Consider the following 17,070-nt stretch of genomic DNA (forward strand, 5'->3'; position numbering starts at 1 on the left):
CGGAGGCCGGGCACGGGGACAGAGGACCGGCGAGGGAGGCCGGAGACGGGGACTGGGGCCCGACAGCGGAGGCCGGGCACGGGGACAGAGGACCGGCGAGGGAGGCCGGAGACAGGGACCCGGTGAGGGGGCTGGACGGCACCTGAAGACACTGGGCACGACAGGAGGGGCCCCACCCCCTGATGGTGCCGGAGGACCAGGCGACGTGGGGCTCATGCAGCGCGAGCCAAGGCCTGCCCAGGACCACAGGGACAAGAGGAGAGCTGGTGATGAAAAACTGGAGTCTCTCAACGTGGTTACCAGCAATGGTGAGAAGGACTGGACAGGTGCGTTGAGTGACGTCAGCCAGGCGGCGATGATCCAGCGCGAAGACCTCCAAGGGCCTCTCGAGGTCCTCCAGTGGAATGTTGGCCCGGGTGGCAAACCCAACGTCCATGAAACTCCCATCATCACCAGAGTCAATGAGTGCACCCACCGTCGCCCGCTGGTCCGCCCAGGCTAGGGTGACGTCCGCCAGACGGTTAGGTGGTGCACGGGTGGGGGAACAGGAAAAACGGCTCACCAGGATCTCCCGGGGTCCCGGCGAGCCTGATCTTCTTGGCCGGGTAGGGCAATTGGAGACACGGTGTCCATCCCGGCTGCAGTAGAGGCAAAGGCCGGACCTGAGCCTGGACTCCCGTTCGGCCGGGCTAAGGCGGTTGCGTCCCAGCTGCATGGGTTCCTCCTCGGTCACGGCTCGGCAGGGAAAAAACCCACCAGTCACGGAGGGGGCAGGACGGTCAGCACTATAGAGACGGCCGCCGGGAAAGGGAGCCCCTGAGCGGAGGTCGATGGCACAGTCGTAAGGCCGGTGAGGCGGAAAGACCTGAGCCCTGGACTTACTGAATACCTCCTCGAGGTTGTGGTGCTCGGGGGGTACGTCTGGGGGTCCCAGTCGTGCTTGCTCACGCCTTCTCTCCCGGAGGTGTCCGTCGATGCGGATAGCGAGGCTGATCAGGCCCTCGAGAGAATCGGGCTCCTCTTGGGTCGCGAGCTGGTCCCTTACTGCGTCGTTGAGCCCCCTCAGGAAGGTGAGACGAAGCGCTTGATCGTTCCAACCGCTCTCCGTTGCGGCCAGTCTGAACTCCAGCGCGTAGTCTCTGACACTGTCCTGCCGGAAGGTGCCCAACCGAGCTCCTGGGTCCTGGCCACGGGCTGGGTGGTGAAAAACCCTGCGGAGCTCAGCCACGAAGTCTGGGTAGGAAAAACAGAAATCAGCCCCCATTGCCCAGGAGGCAGTAACCCACTGTGCTGCTTGGCCCGTGAGCAGGTTAGTCATGTAGGCTACTCGGGATCCCTCTGACGAAAAACGGCTGGGTTGATGAAGGAAGACCAACTCACATTGCATGATGAATGTGGCACAATCCTCGAAGTTACCATTGAACAGACGTGGTTCGGAGAGACGGGGCTCCCGAGGTGCGAGGTCTGCCGCGGGTGGTGAGCTGGCCGAGACTCCTGGGACAGGTGGGGTCAAAAGCAGAGTGCTTAATGATGTACGGAGAGCCTGAAGCTGGTGCAGAGCAACAGCCTGCTGATACTCCTGAGTGCCAATGGCATCCAGAATAAGCTGGACCTCGGCCCGGAGGTCCTGTAAAGCGGCCGCAACCGCACCCAACTGTTGGGTGTGGTCGTTGACCAACTCGATCTGGACCGCCAACGCTGCCCTAACCCTCTCTGTGTCGGCTGAGGTCGTCATGGCCGGGTCGTAATGTTAGGGTTTGTAACCGACCTCAAACGCAACGGCACAGAGAGAGTTGTTCAGAGTTAGCCAAAGCAAGGGCGTATTTATTTCCAGAGTTACAAGATGGAATGAAGTTGAGCAACCGAACAAACAGGGAATCTGGCATGTGAAGATTGTTGCGGCTCTGCAGATACTCCCAGTAGGTGGTGGTGAGGAATTGGCTTGTGACGTCTGAAGCGGCTCTGCAGATCCTCCCAGCTTTCACTCCCGGTGGAAACGGAGAGAGAGAGAAATCAGAGTTAGCCCAGCGCACAACAGAAGCAGAGAGGTGACTGATCCAGTATATATCCAAGTGACTTGATCTTCGGTGTACCACACACAAGTTAGCAGAGTCCAGAGAAAAAACAATACGGTAATCCAAAGTGTAAATCCAACACAAAAATAGGTGAGAACAGTACAAAACAAAAACGGGATCTCTTCGGTGTTTCACAAACACACAAAAAACTGATGATCCAAAAAGACTGTTTCCAAAAACTCACCAGAGCGCAACGCGTAAAGCGGGCAGATAACGAGGCGTAGCTCCGAACGGGGAACCAGGTTCTCCACAGCAGTTCTCCACAAAAGATCCTGGAGAGCAAAACAACAGCAACAGCGACGGGGAAAGCAGGTATATGCAGGTGTAATTCAGAACAGTAGTACACAAAACGACCCGGCATCGAATGACAGAAGGTCAGAGTATATGAAGCCTCTGGGGCGCTGATTAGAACACACATCAGGTGCGTGATGGCAATTGATACTTGACTTAGAAGTGTGCGTTCGGCAACGGACCAATCATCACAGAATCCTCACAGTACCTTAAAGGAACGGAGCGTGTGGCCGGGAACGGACCAATCATCACAGTACTTTAGGAAGCCTGTGGTGGGGAAAAAACCAATCCTCACACATCAGAGCTGTTCATTGGTCTTTTATTGACCCCCTCCTACAGATTGATGATGTTGTATTTTACATTCAGTTTTATTTTTTACATCCATATGTACAAAATATCTTTACCGATTTCAGCCCCAAGAAATGTATTCCCAAAACACAGATATAAAAATCAGTTTAATTCAGCCTATGAGGAAATTCCCTATTTTGAACATCAACATAGAATGGATAGCAGAAAAAAATGCTTCAGTATGTTAATATAATAATGCCAAAATAAAAATATGACATGAGCATACATGGCTATTCAGATATATACATATTCACAAAACGCCAGTCCAGCAGATAATTGAAACTTCACAATCAGATAGAAATAACATGTTTTGTCATTTGAGGCAGAACATTTTACTCAGGCTGTGATGGAGGGAAGGACATGGGAAGTGGGTGAGAATATTGTTGCTTGAAAACCTTTTTTTTTGCAGTTAAAAGTGAGTTTTCTAGATATCAGATGTAATGATTCATGTTACTGCAAATTTAGCAAGGTCTGAAAAGATATAGCACACAATGAACTATCAAAGTACAAGAACATGGTAACTAATTAACAAAAAGTTAGCTTTGAATTACGAATTAGGGTAATTTGTTTTTCGTTTTTTTTAAATGGTGGCTGTGGGGTAAAATTATAGCCAAAAGCCTCTGGGTAAGTTGAACCAGTGGTAGGATACAGAGAAGAATCTTCTAGAGAATCTACAAATATATTTTAAACAGAAGGATTAGTGGCCGCATTAAACAGCTGACTGACCGATTCCATGATCTTACGCCTAAGAATGTGATTGATTGATTGATTGAACATTTTAATTAAAAGATTGAATGGGTACAGTATACAGTACAACTCAATACACACAATTGTTAAGGGGATGCAGACCAGAGAAAGACATTCATCTTGTTTAAATCAGGGTCGTCCAAATTGTGTCGTCCAATTGTATTTGTGGAACAGATTCTTTTTCCTATTATGTCCAAAGTTTGACTTGTCGAAAATGTCAAGCGGTCAGTTTACCCCGTGTGGCTTGTCCCTTCGGCTTGGAGCAAATAGATGTACTTGTCTCACTTCTGTCTCATTTTCTCCTTTGCAGAGAGATCATTTGATGATGTAAATATTGGCTCATCTCACCCCACGCTCCTATGTAAGTATTTGAACCATATTCTCTACGTAGGCCAGTCCAAGTGTACATTTCTTTTTTTATCAGGGTTAATTATAGGGGCCTATGTAGCATTGTTATTAAGCCTACATGAGTGGTTAGCGCTCAGCGTCAGTACTCAGTAAGCATGTGTAATTATGCTATGCTGATGTGTTCACTCGCAGGCCAAAACCAGTACAGTAAACAGTCTCCCAGTGTCCGTCTGGATGCTCCCAACTTTCTCTGTAAAAACATCTCCTCGTTTGGAGAAGGAATGTCGGTCTCCGCGGTCCCTTTGAGTCCCTGGAAATGTCCACAGTTTCTCCCAAATCCTCTTAAGAGTTCCTCTCCTCCTCAGAGCAGCAGAACACTGAAGTCAGTCAAGTGTACCTGCTCACCGAACCCGAGTTCAGGGATGCCAGAGTTACAGCTGCATCTATAGGTTTTCTATGTCCACCAGAAGTACTCGGTTCTGATTGGCTGTTTGTGATGTCACTGTGGAGTTTACTTCCTGGTTGTGGTGCTGCTGCTGCTGTTGTTGCTGCGCTGGTAGAACAACACATAGGCCTGACTTGTCTGGAGCTGGTTCTCTGAGACTGGATTCACACTGTGGGGGGGGGGGGGGGGAGGGAGAGAGAGAGAGATAGATAGGGAGGGGAGAGAGGGAAGATAGAGAGAGCAGAGGAGAGAGAGAGAGACAGAGGAGGGGAGAGAGGGAAGATAGAGAGAGAGAGAGAGAGAGAGAGAGAGAGAGAGAGAGAGAGAGAGAGAGAGGTGGAGAGGAGAGAGGGAAGGGGAGAGAGGGAGAGAGAGAGAAGAGGGGAGAGAGAAGAGGGAGAGAAGGAGGAGAGAGAGAATGGGAGAGAGGGAGAGAAGAGAGGGGAGGGGAGAGAGAGGGAGAGAGAGAGAAGAGGGGAGAGAGAAGGTAAAACCACTGTAAACGTCTGATGGAAGTTCTAGATGAGGACGTTCACGTTCTGGATAAAGCCGTTGCCACAGACCAGCTTAGACATAACATTTAGAAAACCACCGACATACGGAACAGCTTATTATGCAAAAGAAAACATCCCGACATGGACGACAATTGAGTTCACCCTCATTTTCAATGTCGTCGAGACTTTACAGACATTTCAACAATGCACACATTTCTACAATATAACAATAATAAATATTAATAATGATATATATAGTACTCTTCACGCAGTCCAGAGTGCTCCACAGCAATAAGTATAAAATGAACATACGCATAAAATCAACACACAATTGACAGAATAAAAAACAATGCATAAATTGCAGACATAAGAATAGGTATAAAAGACAATCAAAGTAGTGCAATGTAAACATGCAGACTTAAGAATAGGCATACAATAAGTACAATGCCGCTCGAAGGCATGTGAACCCCCCCCGGAACAGCCAGTCCCCCAAACACCCTACACATCAATCCCTACCACATCCCCATCGAATAAAAACTTAACCACACCCTCTACGGAGTATCGCACACAGGGGAGCAAGAGAGACCGGGGGAGCATCTCACCTCGTGTCGTTGTAGTGACACCAGCCACTGCTCTCCAGGCAGCATGCGGTGTAGTGGCCCATGTTCACGGTGCCAGAGTGGTTGCAAATGGCGTACAGATCGTACAGGACGGGGCCTGTGAGGAGACAGACACATTTACTTAACACCTGGACACAAACTGACACGCGTGGTCACACACACACATACTGACAAGCACACACACAAACTGACACACACACACAGACTGACAAGCACACACACAAACTGACACGCGTGGTCACACACACACATACTGACAAGCACACACACAAACTGACACACACACACATACTGACAAGCACACACACATACTGACAAGCACACACGCACATACTGACAAGCACACATACATACTGACAAGCACACACACACACACACACACACACACACACACACACACACACACACTGACAAGCACACACACACATACTGACAAGCACACACACATACTGACAAGCACACACACATTCTGACAAGCACACATACATACTACTGACAAGCACACACACACACACACACACACACACACACACACACACACACACACACACACACACACACACACACACACACACAACCATGAGACAATGAGACAGCAATGACACTTGTAATGGACACAAACCCACACATATACTGACACGCACACATACAAACTGACAAGCACACACACATACTGACAAGCACACACACGTACTGACAAGCACACACACATACTGACAAGCACAGATTCATACTGACAAGCACACACACATACTGACAAGCACAGATTCATACTGACAAGCACACACACATACTGACAAGCACACATACAGTACATACTGACAAGCCCACATACATAAGCACACATACATACAGTGATGGAAAGTACTGTACTTAAGTACAATTCCGAGCTACTTGTACTCATTTTGGGGAACTTTATACTTTTACTCCACTACAAGGCAAAACTGCAGTCAGTCAGTAATCCTGCTCATTATACCTGGCATTGGTTTCCCACATAATAATAAAACAAGACTGGTATTTGGCAGTGGTGGAAAGTAACCAAGTACTTAAGTTTAACAATTTATTTTACCTTACATAAGTATTTTCATTTTAGGGAACTTTATACTTTCACTCCACTACATTTTAAAGGAAATATTGTACTTTTTGACTCCACTATATGTATCTGAACCCATCAGTTACTAGTTCAGTTGAAGATAATGATTTTGCATAGAAAACATGGCAAAAATATATGAAGATTACTGTAAATCCTCTAATAGTAACCCCGGCTTGTATTTGTTTCAACTGTAGCGGATACCAGGCTTGTATTGAAACCAAGTACTGTATGAAATACGGTAGTAAACAGTGCAATTACAGGTGGTCAAAAAAAGTTAAATAAAGTAAAATAGTGCAATCACAATACTGGTATAATAATAATAACTTCGTTTTATACAATTCTGAGGTAGGCTTACTCTCTTGGTAAACATTAACACCATACCATTATATGGTATTTACTGCACAGCCAGGCCAGCATATAACAACAATAACAAAATATATTGCCTATGGTAAATCCGTTGAGGGAAATACCGTAATTCCTCTAATATACATGAAACCCGGCTTGTATTAGGAGGCCGGCTTATAATTGCTTAGCTCAACAGCGCACCTGGTCATTAATAGAGACCCGGTTTTTAATTGAATACCGGTTACTATTAGAGGAATTACGGTATATACTTTCACATTTGAAGCCTGTCAACTTCAAGAGGACGTAATCAGAGCAGCATAACTGGACCACATACCACTTTAACATAACTTTTAGAGGTCAATGAATCGAGGATTGAACACTCCCAAGCAACGGAATACACAAACACCATTTAGAATGCGTACTTTAACTTTAGATACTCAAGTACATTCAATAGCAAACACTTCTCTACTTTTACTTGAGTATAATTTGAATGGAGGACTTTTACTTTTACCAGAGTACAGAGTAAAGGAACTGTGTACTTCTTCCACCACTGACACACGCACACACACAGAGTGTGAGGGATGAGAGACGTACAGAATAAAGAAGTGCGGGTAGAAAACGGAGAGTTAATAGTGTTACCGCAGTCCACAGGTCCGTAGCGTCCCAAGTCCAGGTTGTTGAGAGGGAAGGACACACACGCCGTGCTTTTACTGATGGACCACCTCGACATGGAGAACCGGTTCAGATCTGATTCAGACCCGTTAAGGATTCATCGCCAATCGTCGTCTTTGTCAGTGAGATAATCGCAGTCAATGTGGATACAAGGCGAATGCTGCTGCTGATGCTGATGAAATAGGAAAACAATCGTTGCCAAGGATACGGATGACGATGACACGAGGGAACCTCTGGATGGAGAGCCTCTTGGTGCTCTCTGTTCGCCGCCTACATCTCTCACACATCTGAAAACACACACACACACACACACACACACACACACACACACACACACACACACACACACACACACACACACACACACACACAACCATGAGACAATGAGACAATGAGAATGAGCAATGACACTTGTAATGCAGAGAGAAATAGAGAAAGAGAGACACTGACAGAAAGAGTGAGAATATTGCAACACACAAACTCACACGAAAACACACACACACACCCCATGTTTATATCTATGAACCAAACCTCTGTATCCGATAAAGAAATAAAACAATTGAAAAGAAAACTCACACCCATGACTTCTGCCACACACATAACAAAATAAACTACACTTGAAAGGGTGAAACAGAATGACACCTAGATGGATCCTAAGTTAAAGGTGCTGTAAGTGGTATTTTTTTGTAAAAAGATGTGTTAAATAGCTCTACATTCCAATAGCCATCACTGATACAGTGGTCAGAGTGTGTGGGGCCATGGGTCTCCCAGTACAGTCCCTCCGCTCTGCAGTAAACACACTTTACCAATACCACACTTTATCCAATCAGGAGAGAGAACTCTACACTGCAAAAAATATCTGACAAAAATAAGAAATAAAAACTAGTTTTAAGTAAATGTGTCATTGAAACAAGTCAATAATTTAGCTTGGCAATTTCTTGAAATAAGTAAACATTTGAGAATGTTTGGATATTTACCGGGGCCAGTTTCGAATTGCAGCCTCCCGTAGGTGCTCTTTGAGAGCGGTTTTGAAGGAGGGTAGGGATTCACATTATTTTACGGCTGTGGGTAGGGCGTTCCACATTGTTGCGGCATAATTGCGAAACGTGTTCAGTCCCTTGTTTGAGCCGAATCTGGGTTGAACATGATTTGTGGAACTCCCTCTGGTGTTGTGGTCGTGGAATTCACTGACCTTTGGGAAGTATTTCGACATGTACATGGGTATCTTAGTGGTGTAGTGTATCTTGTAGACCAGGCCCATTGCAAGTTGCTGTACTCTGTCGTCTACTCTAAGCCATCCTAAGTTGTCAAAATTGCAGGGGTGTAAAGTACTTGAGTAATTGTACTTCGTTACAATACTTAAGTACTGTTTTGGGGGATTTGTACTTTACTCAAGTATTATTAGGTTTGTATACTTTGTACTTTTACTCCATTACATTTCAGAGAAAAAAAACATACTTTGTACTCCTTACATTTAAAATGCAGACCTCCAAAGTACAAAGTACAAATATCAGAGGTCCAACCATTTTAATTAGTATATTTTAATTGTTTATCTGGCCGAACTAACGTTAACGTTATTAATCCTGCGACCGCAGGTAAACAGCCAATCAAATCCCCATCAATGGAAAATGAACCCGCCCATACCCATGCTGATTGGTCCTTGTGCAACACTAGAAAGCAGGGATCTTTGATTAAACACCTGCTATCAAAAGAATAGACAGTCAGATCCACATTATGCTGTGGTTAATATTGTGATATTATTCAGGGTACTCCAGTATTATGTCTTTAATATTGTGATATTATTCAGGGTACTCCAGTATTCTGTCTTTAATATTGTGATATTATTCAGGGTACTCCAGTATTCAGCCTTTAATATTGTGATATTATTCAGGATAATCCAGTATGCTGTGGTTAATATTGTGATATTATTCAGGATACACCATTCTGTTTTTAATATTGTGATATTATTCATGCTGTGATGTGAATGCCGTCCATGTTAGTTTAACTTCAATGGAGAAGTGCATTAAATAATTTTAATGCAAAAAAAGTGTCCTCTGTTCTTTCATTTCAGCATTGTCTATCGCAGAACACATTCCATTGTGGGCAGAGTGTATGCTTGGTTTCATTCCAGCCTTGCCTAAACACCAGCTGATGATTTCACTAATTGGCTCACCTCTTCAACTAACTCACCTGGTGCAATGTGTAGTTAAAATGAAAACTTGGCCCACGATGGAATGAGTTTGAGACCCGTGGTGTATCCCTTTAAAAAAAAATTACTTTTACTTTTTAGTACTTAAGTACATTTAAAAGTAGGACTTTTTGACTTTTACTCAAGTGTGTTTTTAGCCAGATACTTTGACTTTTACTTGAGTCAGATTTTGAGACGGTACCCATACTTTCACTTAAGTATAATTTCTGGGTACTTTTTACACCCCTGCAAAATTGGCAGGGGTGAGGTGGGTTTTTCGTTGGTTGACTTTTTTGATTACATTGGTTGCCATTTTGTCACAGGAAAGATTTGCCTCTAGGATGGAACCCATGTAAGTAATTTCATCTTTCCTTGTGACAATATTGTCACCCACTGTAACAGAGAAGCTGTTGGCCTTGCTGAGTTTGTTATTTGATCCAAAGAGAATGGACTCTGTTTTACCCAGGTGTAATGATAGTTTGTCAGCGAGCCAGGTGCAGATTCTGCCGAGCTGAGGGCCTTTTCAACCTGCAACTTGTCCCTGTCAGAGACCAGCAGGGCTGAGTCGTCCGCGAACAGGAACAAGTTGCAGTCACAAGCTGATGACATGTCATTTTCATAAATTAGGAACAGTAACGGTCCTAGTATGCTTCCTTGTGGAACACCACAGCTCACTGGGAGGGCAACGCCACCTCTCTGCGTTTCCACTCACCGGCGCGTTCTCCAAGTCCAGTCTTTCCTCCTGGGAGAAGAGGTCCAGGCATTCCCTCAGCGTCACCTCCCCGCCGGAGCTCCTCTTGGGGATGGGCAGAGACAGGTCGCAGAACACGTCGAACGTGGTCGAGGAGTGGGAGCACACGGAGCAGTGCAGCGAGCTACGCAGCTGACCTGAGAACAGGTCTGACGGATACAAACGGGGGCAGGGGATGAATTGAGAATCGCTCGTCATATTATATCTATTTATTACTAAAGATGTGCACTACATCCCAACCTCATTTAGCATTCTTGCATTTTGGCTTCATTTTGTACTTCATTTTGTACCTTAGTTTGTATATTGTATATTTCGTATAGTGTTTGGTCTTTATTCTTTTTACTGTATGAAGCACAATCTCAGTGTGACAAATAAAACAAAACTTGAAACGTGTATTCTGGATAAGATAATAAGATAAGATAAGATGATCCTTTATTGATCCCCTTGGGGAAATTGGGGATCAGGATAGAGAAGCGATACGAGTGTGTCCTTACCTACTATCTTGCTGTCGTCCCTCTCCAAGTGCCTCTTCCACATAGCGGAGGCCTCTTCGGAGATCCTGAGAGACAGAATATACAACGGTTGTGTGAAAAAGAGTTAACATTATCTGGCATCCTGTCTAGTAAATACAGACGGAAACACAAACTACTGTGTGTACAGTGTTTCGGACCTAAAAGGGAACCACACCCATTTTTATCCCATGTGATTCCAATAGTCTAAAGAGAGTCTAAAAACGTTAATGAACATGAACAACTCTCTCCAAAATCCAAAAACTCAAACTTGTGATATCATCCGTATAAAGTATCAAGTTTGGGCGGCTAGGTGGTGTAGTGGTCTAAGGCACTCGCCACCAGTGTGGAGACGCTAGGATTCGCGTGTTCGAATCCAGCTCTCCACATTGTTTTTCAGTTTGGCTGGTCGTCCGCAGTAATACACATTGGCCGTATTACGGGGAGGGAAAAACTGAAGGGTGGGGATCGAACGTTGTGAACAAGCGACTCCTACAAGTCGGTTGGTGCGCCTGCGCAGTAGAATCAGGAAGTGTCGGGGGCAGCGTGAGCCTCCCACGCGTTACTCCTCGAACACTGAGAGATCGAGCTGCGCAGGTGAAAAGATGCGACTGCTGTTACCTCAAGTACCGGAGGGGACTTGTGCTATGTATGACTTAGTCCTCACTGCAGCCGGCTTGTGGGAGGCAAGAAACAGCGTTCGTGACAGGGGAGGGTTGAATTGGATGATACGAAATTGGGATGGGAGAAAATATAGAAAATGGGAGAAAAAGTGGATCAAAAAAAAATAAAGTATCAAGTTTGGAGCTGCTCCATAGATAATGAATTAGGAAAGACATTATTCGATGGCCGAAAAGCAAAACCTCATTATCTGCTTTAAAAAGGTTGGGGGAAACCTCCTATCTGCAAGGCACTAATACCTGGTCGGTATTGTTAACACATCATATAGTAATATGGTCAGATAGGAGGTTTTTTCAGATAGGAGGTTTTGCTCTTCGGCCATGAGAGCAACCCAGGGAATAGGGGGACATTTCCTTTTTCAGGAATAAGAATCAAATAAAGCTCATTTGGGTATAATAAATAAAACAAACATTTTGTGGGTCCACAAAACCAGTGTCCCATTCATTGACAGTAGAGGAGCTCCTGACATTAAACTTACACAGGTTTGAGTCTTATTCCTCTGGTTTCTGGCTTCATGAGAGAGTAGCTCATGTTCACAAACATTTAGAATTTTATTGACTTTAATTCAAGTTTCAAGTTTTGTTTTATTTGTCACATAGCTATAAGGTACATGTTATTGTGAAACGCTTGGTTCTGTATGAGCCTCCTGAGATTTTGCTTCATACAGTAAATAAATTGTAAATGGCTGCAACATATTTTAATCCAAATCGCTTTACAATTTGTTCCTCACATTTTACCCATTCACTCATTCACACACTGACGGCGGAGGCAACCGTGCAAGGTGCCAACCTGCTCATTGCGAGCAATTAGGGGTTACGTGTCTTGCTCAAAGACACTTTGACACACTGCCCGGGAGGAGCGGGAAAAGAAACCGGGAACCTCCGGATAACCAGATGACTGCTCTACCTACAGAGCCCCTGTTGGCCGAACGTTTGATGCAATGTGAGGTACTAATGTGAAAAATCTTCACTCTCCAAAGATGCCACTTCAAGAAGCAGAGTAGTCAAAACAACAGGTAGAAATACACTCTCAGGATTCTAAATTCACGATTACCTTTTTCACCACCATCGTTTTCATGTTTTGAGATGATTAGTCGTTCACTTAGAGAGAGAGAGCGGCTTCTTTTTTTCTTCTATTTATTTTTTGGGCTTTCTGTATTTTTAAACCATCCCAATTTAGTTGTTATGCCAATTCCCTTCCTGGTCGTTGCGGTTGCGCGCATTGCCCCACTGTCGGCCTGGGGAGGGTGTAGAACTACCACATGCCTCCTCCGATACATGTGGAGTCGCCAGCCGCTTCTTTTCACCTAACAGCGAGGAGTTTCACTGGGGGAACATAACGCGTGCAGAGGTTCACGTTATTTCCTCCAGATCCCCTCCCTGCTGAACAGGCGCCCCGACCGACCAGTAGGAGTCGCAGTTTACGACCAGGACCCATACCTCACTGGCTTGCCACCTGCTAACCCGCCAATTGCGTTAGTAGGGACGACTGACCAAGCCGGAGGTACCGCTGACAGCTGGATTCGATCCCAGAGTCTCTGTGGTGGTAGGCGAGTGCTTAGTCCACTGCGCTACCCAGCTGCCCTTCGTGTTCATGTTTTGAGATAATTAGTCGTTCACTTAGAGAGAGAGGCTTCTTTAATGACTGTCACCTACCTAAATTTGGCATGCTTTTGTTCGGGCTCCAGCGCTGTCCGTCGCACGTACGGTCTGCGGTTGATCTCGGTGTGCAGCCTGTCCAACAGGAACCTCAGAAACTCCTGGGCGTCTTGCTGACTGGGAAGCAACAAAGTGAAAGACGACAAGGGACTGAATTATTATTATTATTTTTTATTATTATCTTTTTCCCCCTCCTTTTTTTTCGATTTTTCTCCCATCCCACTGTTAGTTGTTATGCCGATTCCCAACCCCCTTCCTGGTTGTTGCGCACCCCCCCTACTGTTGGTCCGGGAGGCCGGAGACTGTCACATGCTTTCCTCCGACACATGTGCAGCCAGCCGGCAGCCAGCCTGGCAGTGCAGATTCTCACCAGGAGAGTGTAACGTGTGGAAGGTCACACTACCTTTCTCCAGATCCTACCCTCGCTGTGCAGGCGCCCCGACCGAACTGTAGGGGTCGCTGTCCACAACGCCCAGGACCCACCCACGGCTTCCCTCCCCCTAACTCAGCCAAACGAGTTAGTATAGCGATCAGCCCAAGCCAAGGCAATGCTGACTCTCCGGGAGTCGAAGGGACTGAATTGTTGATGTCGCTGCAACACAGGATACTATAAACTAGAGATTACATTTTTCCAACCCAGGACCCAGCAGCGCTGTCAGGAGGGCTCACCTGTAGCCACTGAAGTAAGGCACTGCTTCTTTAAAGCTAGTGTAGAACTGGCGTGGATTTACCACTGTGTCTCCTCCATTCACATCCCAAAGACCTGCCAGCACCTGAGAGAATGCTGACACAGAGAAAACAAGAGAGAGAGAGGGGGGGGGGGGGGCAAAGGTTAGACTATTAGCCATTAGGGTTGAAGGAGAAAAGAAAACTGGAAAGAAGGGAGAAGAGAAGAGGAGAGGAGAGAATAGAAGAGGAGAGGATATAAGAGGAGAGGAGAGAAGAGGAGAGGAGGGGGAGAAAAGGAGAGGAGGGGGAGAAGAAGAGAGGAGAGGATAGGAGAGAAGAAGAGATGATATAAGAGAAGACAAGAGCGGAGCAGAGAAGAAGAGAGGAGAGATGGGAAGAGAAGAAGAGAGGAGAGCAGAGGAGAGAAGAAGAGAGGATAGAAGAGGAGAGAAGACAGGAGAGGAGAGCAGAGAAGAAGAGAGGAGAGATGAGAAGAGAAGAAGAGAGGAGAGAAGAAGAGAGGAGAGGAGAGAAGAAGAGAGCAGATAAGAAGAGAGGATAGAAGAGGAGAGCAGAGAAGAAGAGAGGAGAGGAGAAGAGAGGATAGAAGAAGAGAGCAGAGGAGAGAAGAAGAGAGGAGAGGAGAGAAGAGGATGGTGAATACCTTCCATTAGCTTAGGCTCCTCTTTGGAGCACTTCTCCTGCCTGTAGCACTTGAGGAGGCAGTAGTCCCGCAGGCCTTGTGTGTGAGATAAACACTGAACCACCGCATTGAGGAAACACTGGTGAAGACACAAGGGAAGGGGATTGAGTAAGAATGACATCTGTGGTGTGACTCAACTCCCAAGTCCAACAGTTCCTGGCTACTAGCTTAGAGAACCCCCTGCATCACACAACTGGAGCACACTTACTGTGTTTCCTACGTTCCTAAGGCCCACTCTTCCACTTCCGAGTTTGAGTTGTTCTTTCTGTAAGGAATATAATACAGGGAAGCTACTGAGCAGAATTCCAAAACCACACATTATAAAATTCCGATCAATTGCTATAGTCTCTGCTGTTTGTGCGTTCACGTTGTGTGCCCTACACTGTTTGGACACTTTGCATGTGTCAGAGTATTTGATTCCTGCCTGTACAATGTATTTCAGTCTGACTGTCCTGATCCCAACATGTTAGTCCCTCTTCCTCTTCCTCTCGCTCTGCGCGTGTGTGTGTGTGTGTGTGTGTGTGTGTGTGTGTGTGTGTGTGTGTGTGTGTGTGTGTGTGTGTGTGTATGTGTATGTGTATGTGTGTGTGTGTGTGTGTGTGTGTGTGTGTGTGTGTGTGTGTGTGTGTGTGTGTGTGTGCGTGCGTGTGTGTGTGTGATCAGTGTCTATAGGACAGATTTAGCCTACTTATCTCATTAGCTCAAACACTTATCCTGTTACGAGCAGGCAGGGACATCTAACGGGTGCTTAAACACGTGTGTCGATGTACACTATGTATCTACACCTTGTCACTTTCTTCCCACACAGACACAGAAGCTCTTAAGGAAGCATAAAAAATGACAAAGATTATAAGAGGATGGATCACAGCCCCACATCTTCTCAAGACAACACTACTTCTTACACACACACACACACACACACACACACACACACACACACACACACACACACACACACACACGCATGCATGCATACACAAACACACATACACACACACATGGATGCATACGTCTATACACAAACACACACATACACACACACACATACACGCACACACACACACACACGCACCTCATCAGCAACCAGCAGCAGGCCCATGAGGGAGGTGTAGAGGACCGACTGGGAGATGTCGGCGGTCTCTCTCTGGAGGCCGTTCTGGGAGACCAGGGTGCGGCACAAGGCCTGACAGGAGCCTTCCATGTTCCCCCCCGTGGCTCCAGGCATGACGCTGCTTCAGCCAGAGGACCCGGACCCTGTATGGGGGGCCTGCCCAGAGATACTGCAGCCCGGGCAGCTGGGGAGCCCCGGCACTGTGGGTCGGTATCGCTCTACCTCAGCACTGTGGGTCGTATCGCTCTACCTCAGCGCTGTGGGTCGGTATCGCTCTACCTCAGCGCTGTGGGTCGTATCGCTCTACCTCAGCGCTGTGGGTCGTATCGCTCTACCTCAGCGCTGTGGGTCGTATCGCTCTACCTCAGCGCTGTGGGTCGTATCGCTCTACCTCAGCGCTGTGGGTCGTATCGCTCTACCTCAGCGCTGTGGGTCGTATCGCTCTACCTCAGCGCTGTGGGTCGGTATCGCTCTACCTCAGCGCTGTGGGTCGTATCGCTCTACCTCAGCGCTGTGGGTCGTATCGCTCTACCTCAGCGCTGTGGGTCGTATCGCTCTACCTCAGCTCTGTGACATACAGGTGAAGGATGAGACGTACACGGCAGCGGTGGCTCATGTGATTATGGCCTGAAATAGAGAGTCCCTTTTCAATTAACCTCGCAGCTATAGCTATTATACCAATAGCGATTGTTATTTTAGTTGTGTTGTTGATGTTATTGTTGTTGTTGTTGTATGTGTTTGTTTACATGTTTCGTAAACAATTATATTTTTATAGAAAACGACATGTGATGGTTTCATCCACCAGTACTATATATGGTTACAGTACTACATGTCCAGAACTAAAAGTGCTTACGTTCATCTCTTGGCACCAGTGGGAATTAAACCCCTAACCTTAGCAGTAATGCCAGCCTGAGCTGATCAGCAGTGTACTGTACCGAGACGGGCAGGGAGAAGGCAAGGCACTACTGAAACACAGCTTAATCTCCTCTGTGAATGAACGTCTTTATACAGTAAATCCCCTACTGTCCATAGATCAGGTTGATCCGCCCTGGCTGTCTCCGTTCTCTGGCGCTTACAAAGTGGAAACGAATTATCCAGACACCGACCTGACCAATATTAACACTTTCACTTTTCAGGCACACTCAGGAAACAAAAGGCTATTCCAGAAACCTCACACAAAGCTCTTAGAATAACCTGCCGGCTACCCTTGACATGACCCGTGTCCTGGAAAGGTGGCGATTACATAACCTCACAACAGGACACCAATTACAGCCTCCTGATACATGCAAGTAATATACTTATGATAGCCGTTATCTATGCAC

At 46.3% G+C, this 17,070-nt stretch overlaps 2 protein-coding genes across 2 annotated transcripts in view; both read right to left on the bottom strand.

Moving 5' to 3' along the window:
- Positions 1-4,320: 4,320 nt before the first annotated feature.
- usp21 (ubiquitin specific peptidase 21) lies at positions 4,321-15,862 on the bottom strand (the record flags this gene model as incomplete). The annotated part of the gene is made up of 11 exons (XM_084333512.1): positions 4,321-4,423; positions 5,351-5,465; positions 7,446-7,553; positions 7,687-7,765; positions 10,379-10,566; positions 10,912-10,976; positions 13,263-13,382; positions 13,935-14,049; positions 14,599-14,716; positions 14,846-14,902; positions 15,710-15,862. 11 exons carry the CDS (start codon positions 15,860-15,862, stop codon positions 4,321-4,323), a joined length of 1,221 nt encoding a protein of 406 aa, XP_084189638.1.
- Positions 15,863-16,873: 1,011 nt separating this feature from the next.
- arhgef3l (Rho guanine nucleotide exchange factor (GEF) 3, like) overlaps positions 16,874-17,070 on the bottom strand; it is a gene marked incomplete at its 3' end in the record, with an annotated part of 25,040 nt that continues 24,843 nt past the window's right edge. Inside the window, 1 exon segment of the mRNA XM_084333513.1 lies at positions 16,874-16,972. Coding sequence (XP_084189639.1) covers positions 16,874-16,972 — 99 coding nt within the window.

Source organism: Notolepis coatsorum, assembly GCF_963971535.1.
Source record: "Notolepis coatsorum genome assembly, chromosome: 17".
NCBI lineage: Eukaryota > Metazoa > Chordata > Actinopteri > Aulopiformes > Paralepididae > Notolepis > Notolepis coatsorum.